The following is a 17,036-nucleotide window of genomic DNA, read 5'->3' as shown; positions in this document are numbered from 1 at the left end:
AAAAAGGCTAATCTCATTCTGGGGTGTATGAACAGAAGCGTTGTACGTAAGACACAGGAGGTAACTGTCTTGCTCTACTTGGCCTTGGTGAGGCCCCAGCTGGAGCACTGTGACCAATTCTGGGCACCACACTTTGGGAAAGATTTGGACAAATTGGAGAGAGTCCAGAGGAGAGCAACAAAAACGATAAAAGGTTTAAAACCCTGACCTATTAGGAAAAGTAAAAAAAACAAAAATGGGCGTGTTTAGTCTTGAGAAAAGAAGACTGAGGGGGGACCTGATAACGGTCAAATATGTTAAGGGCTGTTAGAAAGAGGACTGTGATCAATTGTTTTCCTTGTCCACTGAAGAAGTAATGGGTTTAATCTGCAGCAAGGGAGATTTAGGTTAGATATTAGGAAAAACTTTCTAATCCTAAAGGTAGTTAAACTCTGGAATAGGCTTCCAAGGGAGGTTGTGGAATCCCCATTGTTGGAAGTTTTTAAGAACAGGTTGGACATACACCTATCAGGGATGGTCTAGATTTACTTGGTCCTGCCTCAGTGCAGGGATCTGGACTTGATGACTTCTTGAGGTCCCTTCCAGCCCTATGCTTCTAGGATTCTAAGAAAGCAGTTTGAATGAGCGGACGGCAAGCAGGAGCTGTGACTCCGATGCTGACATAATGGGGGATCTGAGACACTTTTATAACTGGGCTTTATACATCCCTGCATCCAAGTCAATTGGAACAGGATGGGGAGCTCTCATCCCGCCAGCCAAGGAGGAGGGGACACTGTGGGGCAAACCCACTCCCCTGACCACCCCCTTGCTTTGACCCCTGCTTGCATCAAGGTGTTTTTTTTTTCTTCCCCACCCATTTTGCTTCATGTGGTGAAGTTATTTGGTTAGAAAACCAAAGTGTTTTGCTAAGAACTGCTCACACTGGACACCCCTACGGTCTCCGTGAAAATGGAACATTCCTTTTTCACAGCAGGAGATGGCCGTTGTGGCAAGATAAGAGGGCCTGGCATTGTTGGGGAATGGAAGGATCTGATTGGCTGAGAGTGAGGTAAGTAAGGCAATAACATGTGGCAGGGCGTGGCATGTAACATGAGGCGATCTCACCTCTGGTGCATGGGGAGGCACGAGGCTTTGCGTCCCCAGCACCGGAGGGATGGGGTGTGACCTTATAACCCACACCCGGGTGGCTGAGTTTCTTTATTTTTCTAAGCCTGGAAGTCTGTTTTTAAGCCACACCTGCTTTATGGGCCCAATCCCACAGCCCTGAGTCAAGAAAATCTCCCACTGACTGCAGGAGAATTCTGGAGGTGCTAGGATCAGGCAGAGCTGGACTCAATTGCAGCATCTGATATTAGGAAGGTTTTTAGAGCGCACGTTCTCGTGAAGAAGCCCTTGCCTTTTGGGAATGATTCCCCATGACTTTGAAAATACATTGCGTTTCGGAGATTAGAGCCTGACCCAAAGTCAGTTGAAGCCAATGGGAAGACTCCCATTGGCTTCAATGGCCATTGGATAGGCCCTTAAATAAGGTGTAGAAAAGGGCCTACAGATTGCCGGTGGCATCAGAATAAGAAACCTAAAGACACCTGTTCCAGGTATCTTCTCCCACGCAGCTATTCTCTGGGGCTCTCTCAGGAGCTAAATGAAGGAGACAGAGCCTTGCTTTGGGCGGTTTCCATTCTAATGGCTGGCTGTGTTGTGTCTGACAAACGGTGCATTCAGTCGCAACTATCAGATGCTAAATATCAGGAAGGACTCCTTGAGATCGAGCTCTATGGAGTCATCTCTCCAAGAGAAGTGGTGGCAGCTCCATTGCATGGGATTGTTAAAACTCTACTGGGCGCAGTACCAGGAAATGTAAGGAACTGCCCTCCACTGATGGGGAGATCGGGTGGGTGCCCTGAGAAGCTTTCTCCAAATTTGAGTTCTGTGACTGAGTAGCAGAGTAACAGGAGCTGAACACATCCCTGCAACTTCTGGGCTTTAGCCACTTGGCCATGCTCTGTCCCCTGGAAGCAGTATGTGAACAGCTTAGGGAAGCTTTGGGCCCTAGGCAGGTATATCAATTGGTCTTGTTTTTTCTAAATCATTGTGAGAAGCCCTTTCTTAGTCAGCAGTTAGGCCCATGGATACCAGCCAATTGACTAGGCCATGGAGGACCAAATGGTGTGGTTATCATGTGATAACGCCATAGCTAGGAGCCAATCAGATTGCTTCATTTTTCCAACACCCATTTTGAAAGCCCTAGATGACACCTTAGACGCTCATGCATTTTGTATGGCTATGGGTGACCTGGTGGTTGTGCTGTTCCTCCAGGGGCACTCACTAAGGTACAGACTGTTCAGCAGTTTTCACTAAGCAAACTCTGTTATTTATCCCTCTTCCCAGACCCCCGGGGTAAATTGGGCAGGAAGCCGCTTTTCTTAGATTTACAACAGGATCCTCTTCTTCCTGCTTGGTGGGAATGAGGCAAATGAAAAATAAAAGGAATGAAGGGAAATCTGTGATCTCTAAGCACAGAGTAGAGAGAAGGGGTAGCAGGAGGGGGCTATCTCTGACATGTAATGCCCCAAGCCCTTTCTGGGAGGGGCTGTCTCTGATCTCTACCCCGCTGTGCCTCCTCTGTCCCATATGGGGAGGGGACTTCCTGCACAACTCTAATCTCAAAAGTTTCCTGAGCCCCACCCATGGAGGGGGCTCTGCTCACAGTCTTCTCTGACGGCGATGTTGGGGACTGGTGTACCTGTTGTGGCAAGTGGGGTCTGAAATCGTGTAAATAATACAGAGCAGTGCCTGTCCCAGCCTCTGTCCCTCAGCTGGGCTGGACAGATTCATCCATAGATGAGGAACCATCTGAAAGGAAATCAGGGATAATAGTTATGACATAGAACAGTTATTCTATAAAAGCCTTCTCTAAATGAATGAGCCAGAGACAGCCAATGGAGTTCTTCTCCCTTCCAGTTCTGGATTATCCCCAGCATCCTGGGCAGCTCCATCCTCTACATCCTCTCAGATGACCATTGGGAGACCATCTCAGCCTGGATATATGGGTTTGGCTTGTCTGGCCTCTTCACTGTCTCCACCATCTTTCACACCATCTCCTGGAAGAAGAGACACCTCAGGTAGCAAAGCCATTTGTCACTACAGGCCCTGTTCTCTGGGGGCAAATAGAGAAGGGCTGTGAAGGCAGAGATAGAAACAGCCAGGTGATTAGGACTTCCATGGGCAGGACAAAGAGCTTAAAATGACACACACACACCCTCAGCATTTTTCTGATCAGTTTGTGTGGGCTTCTACCTCCCCATTAATCACGCCAGCACCTGTGCGCCCTCTTCTTCCCACACTCTCTTACTGATCACACAGTTATTAGGGCTAGTTGAAAATGATCCCGTCAAACTGTTTATTAGCTCTGCTACCCACTAGCTAGTGTGGGTGCAAGCCACTGCCTTCTGCTGGACAATTGGGAAATTGGGGTTTCAACTAGATGAAATAGTTCACAAAAAGTATCTTCTTTCTGTAGAAAATTTAGTTTTTTCATTGAAAAATCTGATGGCCCCAAACCGAAATATTTTGGCCAAAAATAAAAAAAATTGAATTCAGAAATGCTGTTATGGTGCCTCATGGGAGTTGCAGATCAGTTGCCTGATGTCCACATTCTCCTCTATGGGCTAAGCTCTCATGATGCACTGTGGCTAGCAGTTCCTATGATGTACTGTCTCTCTTTTCCAAGAGGAAACACCTTGGTGCATCATGGGAGATGTAGTCTGACTGGGGAACCTGACCTGTAGAGAAGGATGGGAGCAAGAGACACCCAAATCACAATCCCCATGTCGCATCTCAGCAGAATTTCTACATCAAAGTATTTTGATTTTCAGACAAAATATTTGTATATTTGAATTTTTACTGAAAAAAATCAGTTTTCCACATTAAAAAAAATCTACCAATTTTAATATTCATTGTAAACTGGGGAAGGGATTAGATACTGAGATGATTCACGAACCTCTGGAGACCTAAGTGCTAGCCCAGTTTAGGACGTCAGTTATAATAAATCCTTAGCTATTTGAGAATTCTGTTTGCCTCTGTTCTGCACCATGTGGCCTCTCAGAGCTGGCCTGATATCAGATCCTCATCATCCACAGGCCCCTACTTCTCAAGAATTGTTAGTGGTTAGCCACCTAGGGCCTCTGCCACACAGCTGAGCAGTTCTGATTCTTTTCAGTAGAGGGCAGTGGCTCGCACACAGTACTGTATCTACTTGATAGTCGAGTCAATTCAACCGGATCCCCTATGACCACTTAAAATATCCAGAGAATTGGGCTTGATTGGCGATCTCTGGAGACAGGAGATGCCTGCTAGCAGCAGAACAGGGATACTGCAGGTCAGCATCAAAGTGCAGAGAGGCAGAAGAAGCTTTGCACAGCACCATATCTAGTGCCCGTCCATGCTATCAAGTCTTTAAGAATCATTATATTCATCTCATTGATCAACACGTTGCATCTTAGCATTTATTTAGTTCCCCGAGTAAATCCATTTGCTCCCCCCTGGCTGGCTCAGCATGCTATAACTCCCTGCATGTGTTTGTCTGTCCCCGCTCTAGAACAGTGGAGCACTGCCTGCATATGTTTGACCGGATGGTGATCTACTTCTTCATAGCAGCATCGTATGCCCCCTGGTGAGTTCACTGTGTAATAGCAGGCTGCTCTCTATTGGGGTGGAGGAGAAGGAATTCAGAAAATAGTCGCACACTTTACATCCCGATTAAAAGTTTTAAAAAATTCAAAATCCATCTTGAAGCAAAAGTCCCACTCCTGCATATTAGCCCTGGCTAAGCTCTGTCCGAAGTCCATGGCTGTACATGCTCAATGCCTCTAAAAACCAGGCCACTGATTTAGGTGCCTAGGTTTGGATTGCGGGAGCTAAATGGACACCCAGATTTGAAAAGTCTAGCCCCTTTGCCTTGCCTGAGGCTGGACAGCAAGCATTTGGCCCAGAACTCAGGAATTCCTGGTGTCTCGGCATTGCCAACCCAAGAATCATGAATCAGGACCTGAAGAATCCTGAGATTTAAAAAAATAATAAATGTGAGGCCTTTTTATTGGCCTTTTGAGCCTTTAGGGTTCATGGTTTTCAAGCTTCATCCACAACCAGAGCGCCAGAAAGTTACTTATTTTTTTAAAAGAAAGCTGAGATTCTCACATAATCACGTGGCGTCAGGAGCTGGGGCGTTGAGAAGAACACGAAATATTATAGATTCAGGAATAAAACCACAAGAGTTGGCAACAATGCTGGTCCCGTGCTCAGTCTATTAGACCACACTTTCCTAGATCACAGCACTCTCCACCCACTGCTCACACAGTACCCCAAGATTGGCCATCAACCTTAGACTCACTCAGAACTCTGCCACAGAAAGTCTGGGGACATTTGCTTCCCAACTCACCTCCGGCACAAGCAGGCCATCACAGACTGATTTTATCCAGAATAAGGTGAGGAAAGCTGTTCCTTCAGCGGCACTGGTGATTATTCCGAAACTGGGCATCATATTTATCCTCAAATAGTCCTTTATTTGTAAGACAGGCTGGCAGGGCTCTGGCTTTGCTGGGTCTCTGCTGCCTTCTAGAATTTTAGAAATAGAAGGATGAGAGAGCTTCCTGGGGTGCCAGCAATGGGAGCTTCCTCACAGCAGTGCCCTATGGTGCCAGCAATGTGAACTTCCTGTATGTTTCAATTTCCTTTCTTTTTTGGAGGCTTCCTCTCCTCCCTGCACTCCCACATCCATCAGTGACTGCCTCTCAGCATAGATTTCAAACCCGCTGCTTCCCCGGTTGGTTTCTCATGGCCAGCTGCTGTTCTCTGCTGCGTGATGGCTCTTTCATCTTTCGGTCTCTATGGGTTTTTTTTCAGGTTGAACCTACGGGAGTTGGGTCCCTGGGCCTCCCACATGCGCTGGATCATCTGGATCATGGCATCTATCGGAACCATCTATGTTTTCTTCTTCCATGAGCGGTGAGCTTGTGCCAGTCTGTCTGTCTGTCTACACAGCCTCCCCTTCCTCCCCCTGCCCTGTTTTCAACGTGAGCGGGCAGCAAGAAGGGGGCAAGTATGCCCTGAAGCTGTCCCCAGTGCATTCCCTGAGCCACAGACCCTCCCCACATTCCCCCTTGGGTGGCGAGTGTCTGCACCACCAGGGGCTCAGGCCAGTCACCAGATGCCATCGTTTGGCTTTCAATCAGCAATGGAACTTGATCAAGATGTGTGCGGCAGTTACACAAGTCTTCCACTGGGTGGCAGCAGACAGCAAAAAGTGGCATACTGCTTCTAAGCTCACAGCCAGAGTGAGTTGTTAATAGAGCCAGGGCCCTTTTCTGGCCAAGGAGCATGTACCTGCAGAACACTATACAAAACCCTAGGCAGCGCGTCAGTGCCCTGGCTGGGCCCCCAACACAGTCGGGACGAAGCGCCAGGAAGGGAACTGCTCTATTACACTTAGAATATTCCTGACCCTTTGTGTTGCTACCGGGCCTCCATCCACCCCTCCCGATGCACTCCGTAAACCAGTGGTTCTCAAACGTATTTGATCGGGCCCCCGTTCTCAGGGCTACCCGGGGGCGGGGGGCAAGTGGGGCAATTTGCCCCAGGCCCCGGGCCCCACAGGGGCCCCCATGAGAATATAGTATTCTATAGTATTGCAACTTTTTTTATGGAAGGGGCCCCCAAAATTGCTTTGCCCCAGGCCCCCTGAATCCTCTGGGCGGCCCTGCCCCTTCTTTGTGTCTGTAGTCGTTTACGCCCTTCCCTCCGGCACACACAAGTACATAGCCACCACCCAGCTCTGAAGGCAGAGCGGAGAACAGCAGCGGCTGCCTGCCGGGCGCCCGGCTCTGAAGGCAGAGCGGAGAGCAGTGGCCTGCCGGACTCCCGGCTCTGAAGGCAGCGCCATGCCAGCAGCAGCGCAGAAGTAAGGGAGGCAATGTGAAGAGTGATATTTGTCAACATGATCTTAGCCTGACAACCCTCTGTGAGGTAGAACTTGGCATCTGCATTTTGGAGGGTGGTTTTGCAGAAAAGGCGACTGTGGCCCGGAAGAGTTAAATGACCTGGTTCAGGTCATATAGTGAGTCAGTGGTAGGGACTGATTTAGTACCCAGGTGTCCTGGCTCCCAGACCTGTGTTTTAATCACAACATCATTCTTCTTCCCTGTCACAGAGCGAGCTCAGGCACTCGGCTCCTGGAGGCAGGGCTGGGCAATGCATAGCCTTCCCCTGAAATAACCATTATCCAGCGAAACCCCTGGATCATTATCCTGTACCTGCCTGGCAAAAAGTTACCCCATGGAATGTACTTTGCATATGTAACTTTTTATGATACGTATGGTAAGATACTAGGCACTGATCCTCCACCCAGCTTTAATGGGACTTTGCAGGAGTGCAGGGCTTTGCTCGCATGGGGTCAGTTCAGGCTCAGGGCCCTGCTTTGTGAGTTCTTTGGGGCAGGGGCTGGGCCTTCTCCTGGCTAGCACTTAGTAGGCTGTACCATCAGGGCTGGCGCAACCCATTAGGCGACCTAGGCGGTCGCCTAGGGCGCTAACATTTGGGGGACGGTGACCGCGGCGGCCGGATCTTCGGCCATCCCAGTTGGCGGTGGCATTTCGGGGGCGGGACCTTCCACCGCCTCTGTCGGGGGCGGCATTTCAGGGGCAGGACCTTCCGCTGCCTAGGGCAGCAAAAAAGCTGGCGGCGCTCCTGTGTACCATAACACAAAAATGGTGTCTCTGAGTCAATACAAATACACAGAAGTTGTCAGGATACTCCCACAAATACGTACTCTGCACGCAGCCAGGCAGGCATCAACCCGGATTCACTGCGCCCGCTCAGGCAGACGCACCTCTAACAATGGTTCAATGCACCTGCTTAGTTGTCTGGGAACTCTGAGGGGAAAAGCCCCTCCTTGGGGGACAGGTAATGGGGCTCAGTCTCATTTAACCTGTCCTATCCAGCAAGGGGAGGGGGAGGACCATTACAGATGAGCGGGAAAGGGGAATACAGGACTAGGAGGCGGGGGGGGGGAGGTGACATGGGAAAATGCCAGTTCACCTTCACTAGAATGCTTACAGGGAGACCTGCAGGGAACCCTGGCTTGTTCCTTAGGGATTTCCTCTCCAGATCCCTCTTCAAAACACAGCTTCAAGCACTCCCCCCAGTCTTCTCCTGATCAGTCATCCCCTCACCTGGCCTCTCCTGAGATCTGTCCTGGGTCTTCCTTGTCTGTGTGGATGGCCGGCGCTGTGGGGCAGGGCCTGGTCTGCAAAACGCACTGGACGTGTGTGGTGCGATAGAAATGATTCATTGCACTAAGAGTGGCGCCTCCTCCCCGGAGCAGGGAAGCTGTGGTTTTAAAGCATTTGATTAAACCTTTCCCTCGGTGCCCTGCCACCACTGAGCCTGTCTTTCTCCCTCACAGGTACAAGCTGGTGGAGCTGGTGTGCTACGTTATCATGGGATTCTTCCCCGCCCTGGTGATCTTTTCAATGGTAAGTGACTCGGCTCAATGCGCTGCTCCCTGTCCTCTGAAGCGCCTGGGCCACACCTGGAAGGATTTCTCTAGTGCAGAGGTGGGCAAACTATGGCCCCGGGGGCCACCTCTGGCCCTCCAGACATTTTAATCCGGCCCTCAAGCTCCCACCGGGGAGCGGGGTCAGGGTATTGCCCCACTCTGCACGGCTCCCAGAAGCAGCAGCACATCCCCACTCCGGCTCCTAAGCGTAGGGACAGCCAGGGAGCTCCGCATGCTGCCCCCACCCCAAGCGCCAGCCCCACAGCTCCCATTGGCTGGGAACCACAGCCAATGAGAGCTTCAGGGGCGGTGCCTGCGCACAGGGCACTGCGCAGAGCAGCCTGGCCGCGCCTCCACATAGGAGCCAGAGGGGGGACATGCCACTGTTTCTGGGAGCGGCTTGAGGTAAGCACCACTTGGAGCCTGCCCTCCCTACCCCCGTCCCATGCCCCAACCCCCTGCCCCAGCCCTGATCCCCCTCCCACCCTCTGAACCCCTCGGTCTCAGCCCGGAGCACCCTCCTGCACCCCCAACTCCTCATTCCCAGCCCCACCCCAGAACCCGCATCCCCAGCCGGAGCCCTCACGCCCTCCTGCACCCCAACTCCCAATTTCGTGAGCACTCATGGCCTGCCATATAATTTCCATACCCAGATGTGGCCCTCGGGCCAAAAAGTTTCCCCACCCCAGTCTAGTGTGACTCCCTGCCATTAAATGCCTGCCGTGTACTGTACGGGGCACCCACTTCTCAAACTTGCATGGCTCCATCGGGGCATTTGGACTCTCAAAGTGGCCCTTGGCCATCCCAGCATCCCTTTTGAGTGGAATTAGGCTCCCTAATCTGGGCTCAAAGCTTAGGCTCCTTTTGTGGGGAGCGGTCCCATATAAAGGTGAAATACTGGGCCGAATCCCTGATGGCTGATGTGGGAGTGACGCCGGTGGGGCTGTTTGCCCTCTCACTCCAGCCATTGGTGCCGCTATTCCGTCTCAGCTGTGCCCGAAGGAGAGGGCACTGCAATAGGGTCAGTGCAGCATCCCCACCGCTGACCCTTATCTTTCCTTGTGTTTGCGAACAGCCGAACCGAGATGGCCTCTTGGAGCTGATGGCTGGTGGGCTTTTTTACTGCCTGGGCACGGTGTTCTTCAAGAGTGATGGGCGCATCCCCTTTGCCCATGCCATCTGGCACCTCTTCGTGGCAACCGGAGCGGGCATCCACTACTATGCCATTTGGCGGTACCTCTACCGGCCCAACGCGCTGGAGGCCAAGACGTCCAGATAAGAGCCCCAAACGACACGGGACACGCAAATCGGCACTTGGGGGCAGATTTCCCAAGGAGCTTGGCTCTGATTCCTGACGGAAAGCCATTCCCAGGGCCCGCTCCCCTGATGGGAGGGAGTCTCTGGTGTCCGTTTCCAGACAATCTCACGCAGACGGAAGAGCCCGAAAGGTTTATTTTAAACTGATTTTAACCTTGTATAGTGTTCGGTTGTTAGGCAAATGTTTTGTAACAAAATGAACAGCTAATGGGGTTGCTGGCAGAGCGGACTGACCCGACCAGGGCAATGGTCTTTGTACTAAGGCTTTGTTCACATGGTCCCGAACAACCTTGAAAATTGCAAAACCCTCGTCCAGATGGGAGCCCCGAACCAGCAGGAGCCCAGTCTCTGCAGTTCTGGCTGCTGGACCCTCTGGCGGCTTTCAAGGGGAGAGGCTACCCTTAGATAGAAGCTGTTAGCTCCAGGAGGGACACTAGAGGCTGGTGATGCATGAAGGTGGATAGGCAGAATGGACACTTAACACCAGAGAACACCACCAGCATAAGGTACCAGGTTTGTTTCCCACTCTAACGAGTTTCCATTGGCAGATAGTTAAGGGGACAGCTTCTTAAACAAGGCTCCTTGATTCTGCCCAGAAAGGAGAGCAGGCAGGAGATGTCAGACCTCACATGTCTGTCATCTGACGGGGCTCTATTTTAGGGGTTTTTTTCCTTAAAGGGCTAGCCTCCCGCTCCCTCTGCCCCCACTGTACAACTAACTTCGGGGAAAGCAGGTTCTTGTAGCAGCGACGAGCAAGGTGAACCTGAGCTTGGTTTAATCAGGGGCAGTTAAGATCACGTTTCCCCGGCCCACAGCATTCTGAAGGCAGAGAGCGGGGCTGGAAAAGAGGTTCTGGGTTTGGCCAGTCTGTAGCAGCAGGATAAAATCTTAGTGTGGGGTCTGATTGGGATCCCAAGTGTGGAGGTGGGATGCAAAGGGAGTCAGGGAGCCTGCCTCACCCTAGGATGTTACCACTCATAGGACCAAGTTTAACTCTGGCCTGGGGACCGACTGGCCCTGGGGCTGAATTCCCTTTTTGAATACAGCTGCCAGTGTCGCAGTCTGCCAGAGAAGGAGCAGGGCGGGCCGTTCCTAGGTTTCCGTAGGGAGAGTTGTTTCCATTGACGTTTTAAATCTCGTCTCTGTAGAGTGGGGAGGATTCGCACGCTGTATCCCTGTGCACAGCTCTTTAGCTGTATCCAGAGGAAACCGCTCCCATTCTAGGGCTTTCGTCACTCTTGTTTCCACGCAGAGATTTCGGTGCGTACGTCTATGCAGTGCAAAGAGACCCATGCCAGCAAGTCTCAGAGCCTGGGTTGACTGACTCCGGCTCGCGCTGCAGGGCTAAACATAGCAGTGTGGACATTCAAGTGCGGGATGGAGCCTGGGCTCTGAGACCCTCCCCACTTGCAGGGTTTCAGAGCCCAGGCCCAGCTCAAACAGCTGCCTCCCCAGCCCCCATCGGTTGACTCTGGCTCTGAGACTTGCTGCTGTGGGGTTTTTAGCTGTGTAGATGTATCCTTAGCGATTTCACTCCTTCTGTATCCTTTTGAAAGGCTCTGTACATGCAAAGGTGTCTATTCTTCTCTGCTCTCCTCCTGCTGCTGGGTGAGGATCCCTTATATTGCCACAGACCCTCTAGTTACTAAGGGGGTGTCAAAATGCGCATGGTTAGCATGCCAGAACAATGGGCTAAGCACCAGCAGTTTCTGTTGACTTCTACTAAGGTTGCAGGTGCGCAGCACTTTGGAAAATCTGTGTTGTCCAAGGCTTCGGTATGCAGCAAATAGGGCAGGGGTGAAAGTGAGCCGGTACGGGCCGTTACGGTGTACCGGTAAGAAGCCAGTACCGGCCCGTATGCAGCCCACGTTAACGTCATTGCCCCTTTTGCCCACCCCGGGCCGCCGACAGGGCAGGGCAAAAGGGCAGCTGCCCCGGGGCCGGCGATTTAAAAGGGTCCGGGGCTCCCGGCCACCACCGCTGCTACCGCGGCAGTGGCCGGAGCCCTGGGCCCTTTTAAATCGCAACTGGAGCCCCAGGTGGCAGGGGCCAGACAGAGCAGATTGGCTGGCTGGGGGAGGTTGACCCCCCCAGCCCTGCCCCTTCCACCTGAGGCCCCGTCCCTTCTGGGGGCCGGAGCTGACCCCCGTACCGGTAAGAATTTATTATGCTTTCACCCCAGAAATAGGGTCTGGTGAAGGGAGTAGGGGTCCTGGGGAATCAGTTCAGTGGGAACCCCAAATTCCAAGGGTGTCTCTTGGCTGGGGTAGGGATTTGGCCTCCATGCCCTGGGATTCAATTATTACCCTAGTTCCCAGGCCTTAGTTACAGAAGGGAGATAGGAGAGAGTTTCACTGACAGAGCCAGGGCAGGCCTGGAACCCTGTACTTTCTCCCCAGGATTTGAGGTTTGTTTTAAGTGTTTAATCAGATCACAGAAAATTCCTAACATCCCCTGTCCCCAAATGCTGCTGAATGCTAACGTCTTAGTTTATGTAACAAAGCAAACAAGCCATCGCCCCTGCTAGCCTCAGAGTGACCCCCCGGCTATGGAATGGAGATGGTTATTCCAGCAGCGCATCTGCCCTCACCAGCGCTCTGCAATCCAAAGACCAGCTGAACTGATAAGCTTCCAGCGGGAGCCATCTATTTTATATGCAGCTGCAATACCTCAACTGGCCACATGTGGATGAGGGGGCAGCACTGAGTTGGGACCCCAGTGCTTTTGAAATGAACACTGCCCAGGTTTGCTCGCGAACGATATGATCTATAAAAGCACTTTGTGATTGGAGGGCCCAGGGTCAACAAAGCCTTACATCTGACTGAAACTTGAATCCATTCCAGGACTCCCTAGAGTCCCTGAGCACTGGAAAACCTTGCGTCTAAGCCAGTATTAAGCGTACAACTCTGTACATTCCTTATAGATGGGCGTTCAGACATTTCGTACATGATGCACTTTGCTTTCCTACCCATCTTCAGTCCCAGCTGTGGCTCAAAAGCGAGATCCCCGTTCAAAGCGTTTGCCAGTTGTGTGCCTTTGCCCAGCAGAGGGAAGAGAGTGAATCTGGATCAACCCCTCCATCTGGCGGGATCACGATTCACTCGATATCGTTTTTTGCAAACTAGAAATGTAAACCTGCTAGAATAATCTAGAAAATGTGGATCGGGATTCAGGAGTTTTGTGTTGCTGCATGCATTTAGTAGGCTACACAGGGGTTAGTGCCATTCTCTTGATGGTTGTCAGCAGTCTAGATTTGTAGCTACTCTTAGGAGAATCTTTGTAGCTCCAAAACCCATGTGTGATGGACTCTTCCATTTACCATGCAGTGGGTGTGTTGAGAGGGGAGATGGATCATTACGATGCTATAATTTTGGGTAGATAATTGAACAGGATTATACTAAAGAAGTTCCATGTCAGGGTGGGAAACTCTGTTGTATGACTAGAGCGCCACCCATTGCAATATCTTGGTGCTGGCCCCCTATAAAACATACGCATGGAAGTGGGAATGGATGTCAGGGAGAGGCAGTTGTCAGCCAGGAATGAGGGGCCTATTGGGGCTAAGGATCTCCCTCAGGGTGAATGTTGATACTCTGCAGACAATCGGATGCCTTTGTGTCTGCGCTGGATTCTGATGAGCTTGCCAGATTCTTTACCCAGTTCTTTGGACCACCCTGAATGTGCAGAACATACATTCTGTTTCCTGTCTCTCTGGTCAGTGTCTGCAAATTGCTGCTGTTTGTTCAGGGTCCCAGCAGGATTGGGACCCCAAGTCATTAACCTGACTTCCAGCAGGTACAACCGAATGATCATCAATGGGAGCTATCAGAGCTTTTACGGTTCAAATGCCCTCAATCGCTATTATTCCCAGCAACGGTGCAGGGAGTTTTTGAATGAACGGCCATCGACTTGGATTGTTTTTTTTAATACAGGATCATTAGGAATTGAAAGCTGTTTTATTCCTGTATTCTGGCTTCCTGAACTGTTATGAGTGAGATTATGGCCTTGATTTACACATGCAATATAAGGTAATTGCACATGTCAATATCTGACTGCAATTGCACCCTCATTACGGGACAGGTGAGTAGGTGGGCCTCTGCTTTATCCAATGGACATGATCTCCATTTCCTTGATCTGTTGCTGGGAAGCTCTGGAGTGGAACCAATCTCTCGATCTAGAAAGGAAGGGTCAGGATGAAAGTCATGCGCTGATTTTTAATTATTAATATTGAGGGTGGCATTGAGCTGGCGCTGCCTGCAGATCTCAGACCATCACTCCACAGCTCCCTACCTGCTGACCTCACAGCTGAATTTCCAAAACCCTCAGGCCAGGCTCCACCTGAGAGTCTGGAACCTGGGGCAGAGATTTCCATCTCTGGCCATTAACTCCTCTTTGCTGGTCCCTTCGGAAGGGAGACGATGGGCCAAATTAATGGCTAGTGCATCTCCATTGACTTGAGATACATACACCAGGGATGGGCTTGGCCCAGTAACTCTATAACAGAGTTGAACATCATCGGCCTCTCATGTGAAGTGCACAGCCTGGTTTTAACCCTGCAGAGAGAGCGCTCTGGATCTCTGTGGGTAAGTCTACAGTGCGGCTGGGAGAGACACCCCTTGCCCAGGTAGACTGACTTGTGCTAGCTCTGCTGGTGCTAAAAATAGCAGGGTGGAGGTTGCAGCACACTCCGTGGCTTGGGCTAGCCACCTGACTCTAAGCCTGCCCGCCCCCCCGAGCTCCAAGCATACTTTTAGCGGCTAGAACAGGGCTAGCACGAGTCTGTCTTCCCCAGGCTGGGAAGCCCGCTCCTAGCTGCAGTGTAGACATACCCTGTGGGTCTGGAGCTTGCAGATCAGTGACATTGGTAACAGCTTAAAACCTTCCTTCTCCAACCTAAAGGAGCAGCAGATCTCCTTCCTCAGTTTACTTGTGCTGCCAGCAGCTCAGAGTCCAATCCAGATCCCCATGAGCCGTCTCTGTCAGGCCTTTGCTGGAGACAGGCCTCCAGTCGGGTCTGCTTGACCCAAGTGTCTCTGCATCCAAGCTGATCCTACTGCCAGGGCCAGGGTATTTTTCTCCATAGGAGATAAATTTAATACATTCAGAACAGAGGCACTGTTGTCTTGTAGTTACCAAAGGGACTGGGAGTCAGGACTCCTGGGTTCTACACACATCGCTGTCACTGACACACAGTATGACCTTGGGCAAGTCACTTAATCTCTTTGTGCCTCAGTTTGTCCATCTGTATAACTGGGATGATATTTACCTGCCATGCAGGGTTGTTGGAAAGCACTGTGAGATCCTTGGATGCAGGCACTATAGACGTGTACCGTATGATTGTGTTATGGAAGAAGCATTGCAACTCAGCAACGCTCAGAAAAATCAAAGGTGACCCCTCTTCCAAAGGACGATGCAATCCTTATTGTCACTGTGGGCCAAACTGGCATGGAGAATTTGTATGCACACCCAGTAGAGGGTGCAAAACTGTCTTAAGCGCACAGTCACCCTATTTGCAAGTGCCAATTTGCATGTGCACAAGAAGGGGACCAACGTGTGGCCTTGTGTATTAACATGTCACTCTTTCCCCATAAGGGATATTGCCTGAAAGAATTCCTCCCTTTTTAGCCCTACCCTCAAATTCAAAGGCAGAGCTGGAAACCCTCTGAACTGACTGATTTCCCTGCTAATCCCCCGGGTTAATCGGAACTGCATCATTTGTTTGACAAGATTTGGGATGTTTTGTAGGAGTGTAGCCACTGTTTTCCATCCCACACACTTTCAAGGGCCTGACGCTGTGGGTGCTGAGTGCCCTCAACTCTCATTGACCTGGATGGGAGCTGAGGACACTTGCAGGATTGGGCCCTAATGGACAAGCCCTGCTGTGTATTGTCATTCCCCAAAGAGAGGTCTAGAAAGTACCTGGTTAAATTTGCCCCCTTTTGAAATGCTGAGGGGTCTCACTTGTAAGTTTCTGGTTCAAGAGGTTTGTGCTTTGATAAGGAAAATATGGAAGTGGCATTGCTAGATAAACATGTCCCGACCAGGAGCTCCCCTGCATGTATTCACACATCCATTGGTTAGGGCACCAGTGCTCTCTTTCCCCTGTTGCTTGTGTGAGCGCCTACATATTTGTGCGTGTGGCTTTCCTCTGTCATTTGTACAGCCTCTTAGCTAAGCTGCCTGGAGTCTGCAAGTGCAGAAGCTCTATCCTGTCGCATGTCCAGAGGGGAGAAGCCCTGTGTTCCTAGCAAGGCCTATGTGGCTGCCCAAGTCCCTGTCCTCTTCACAGAGCAATCGGGCTGGGTGGAGTTGGAGTCAGGCAGATGCAGGGCAGGCAGTGAGCATGTGACTCCGCAGTGCAGAGGTGGGTCCAGGGGTACTGGAACAATTTGTATACTGGGGGTGCTGAGAGCCATTGAACCAAACTGTAAACCCTGTATAAGCTGGAAACCACTTCAAGCCAGGGGGTGTGGCAGCAGCACCACTAATTCCAGCACCTATGGGTGGGTCCTGCTGCAGCCCAGCAGGGGAGAGCTGAGGTTCTCCCACACTGAGGTTGGACTGGGAATGCAAGGGACAGGGGATGTTATTAGGGGAGGGAATCCGGTAACACTTAAAGTATCTTAGTAGCCATATCTTAGTAACCACAGACAGATTCCAACAACCCAAGAAACCTGAGCGAATCCAAGTGCCTTACCCACTAGGGGAAAGAGATCACTTCAAGGAAACCATGAGCCAAAGTTGGCCCCCAGTCGCACAGTTGAAATCAACAGGGCTGCACTGGGGGAAAGAGAGCGGAATTTGCCCCCTTACCGTCAAGGAGCTATTCCACTGCCAATCTCCCACGTGTTTAGGAACTGAAGGAAACCTCAGGCAGAGAAATTGGTTCCGCCATGCATCGCCCCCAGGGAGCTGGAGAGGCAGCTGGGTGGGCTGTCTGTCACGGGACCATCTCACTGGAGAAAGGGGATGTTTCCAGTGGTGTAGCTCCAGTTACTATCCCCTCTGCCTGAACTCTCCTTAGCAGCTCTCTGTGGCAATGCTCCATGTACAAGTGGGACCCCCCCTTTCCAAAACTGAGATCTAAATGTCCAATAGCCTCAGTAGAAGAGAGGGGCCCAATCCAGAGTCCCAGACCCAGACTTTGGGGGCTGAACTGCCCTGGGTTGAG

The 17,036-nt window shown here is 51.2% G+C and overlaps 1 protein-coding gene across 2 annotated transcripts in view; it reads left to right on the top strand.

Moving 5' to 3' along the window:
* The window catches only part of MMD2 (monocyte to macrophage differentiation associated 2), a 41,646-nt gene extending 29,850 nt beyond the window's left edge, over positions 1-11,796 (top strand). For both annotated transcript variants that reach the window (XM_054042576.1, XM_054042577.1), the window contains exons 3-7: positions 2,962-3,122; positions 4,598-4,672; positions 5,902-6,003; positions 8,459-8,528; positions 9,627-11,796. In XM_054042576.1, coding sequence (XP_053898551.1) covers positions 2,962-3,122; positions 4,598-4,672; positions 5,902-6,003; positions 8,459-8,528; positions 9,627-9,830 — 612 coding nt within the window. In that variant the 3' untranslated portion in view covers positions 9,831-11,796. The remainder of the gene's footprint in view (positions 1-2,961; positions 3,123-4,597; positions 4,673-5,901; positions 6,004-8,458; positions 8,529-9,626) is intronic.
* The last annotated feature ends 5,240 nt before the right edge of the window (positions 11,797-17,036 follow it).

This window comes from Malaclemys terrapin, chromosome 10, assembly GCF_027887155.1.
Source record: "Malaclemys terrapin pileata isolate rMalTer1 chromosome 10, rMalTer1.hap1, whole genome shotgun sequence".
Lineage (NCBI taxonomy): Eukaryota > Metazoa > Chordata > Testudines > Emydidae > Malaclemys > Malaclemys terrapin.
Note: the sequence above shows the minus strand (reverse complement) of the source record. Positions and strands in the feature narration are given on the sequence as shown.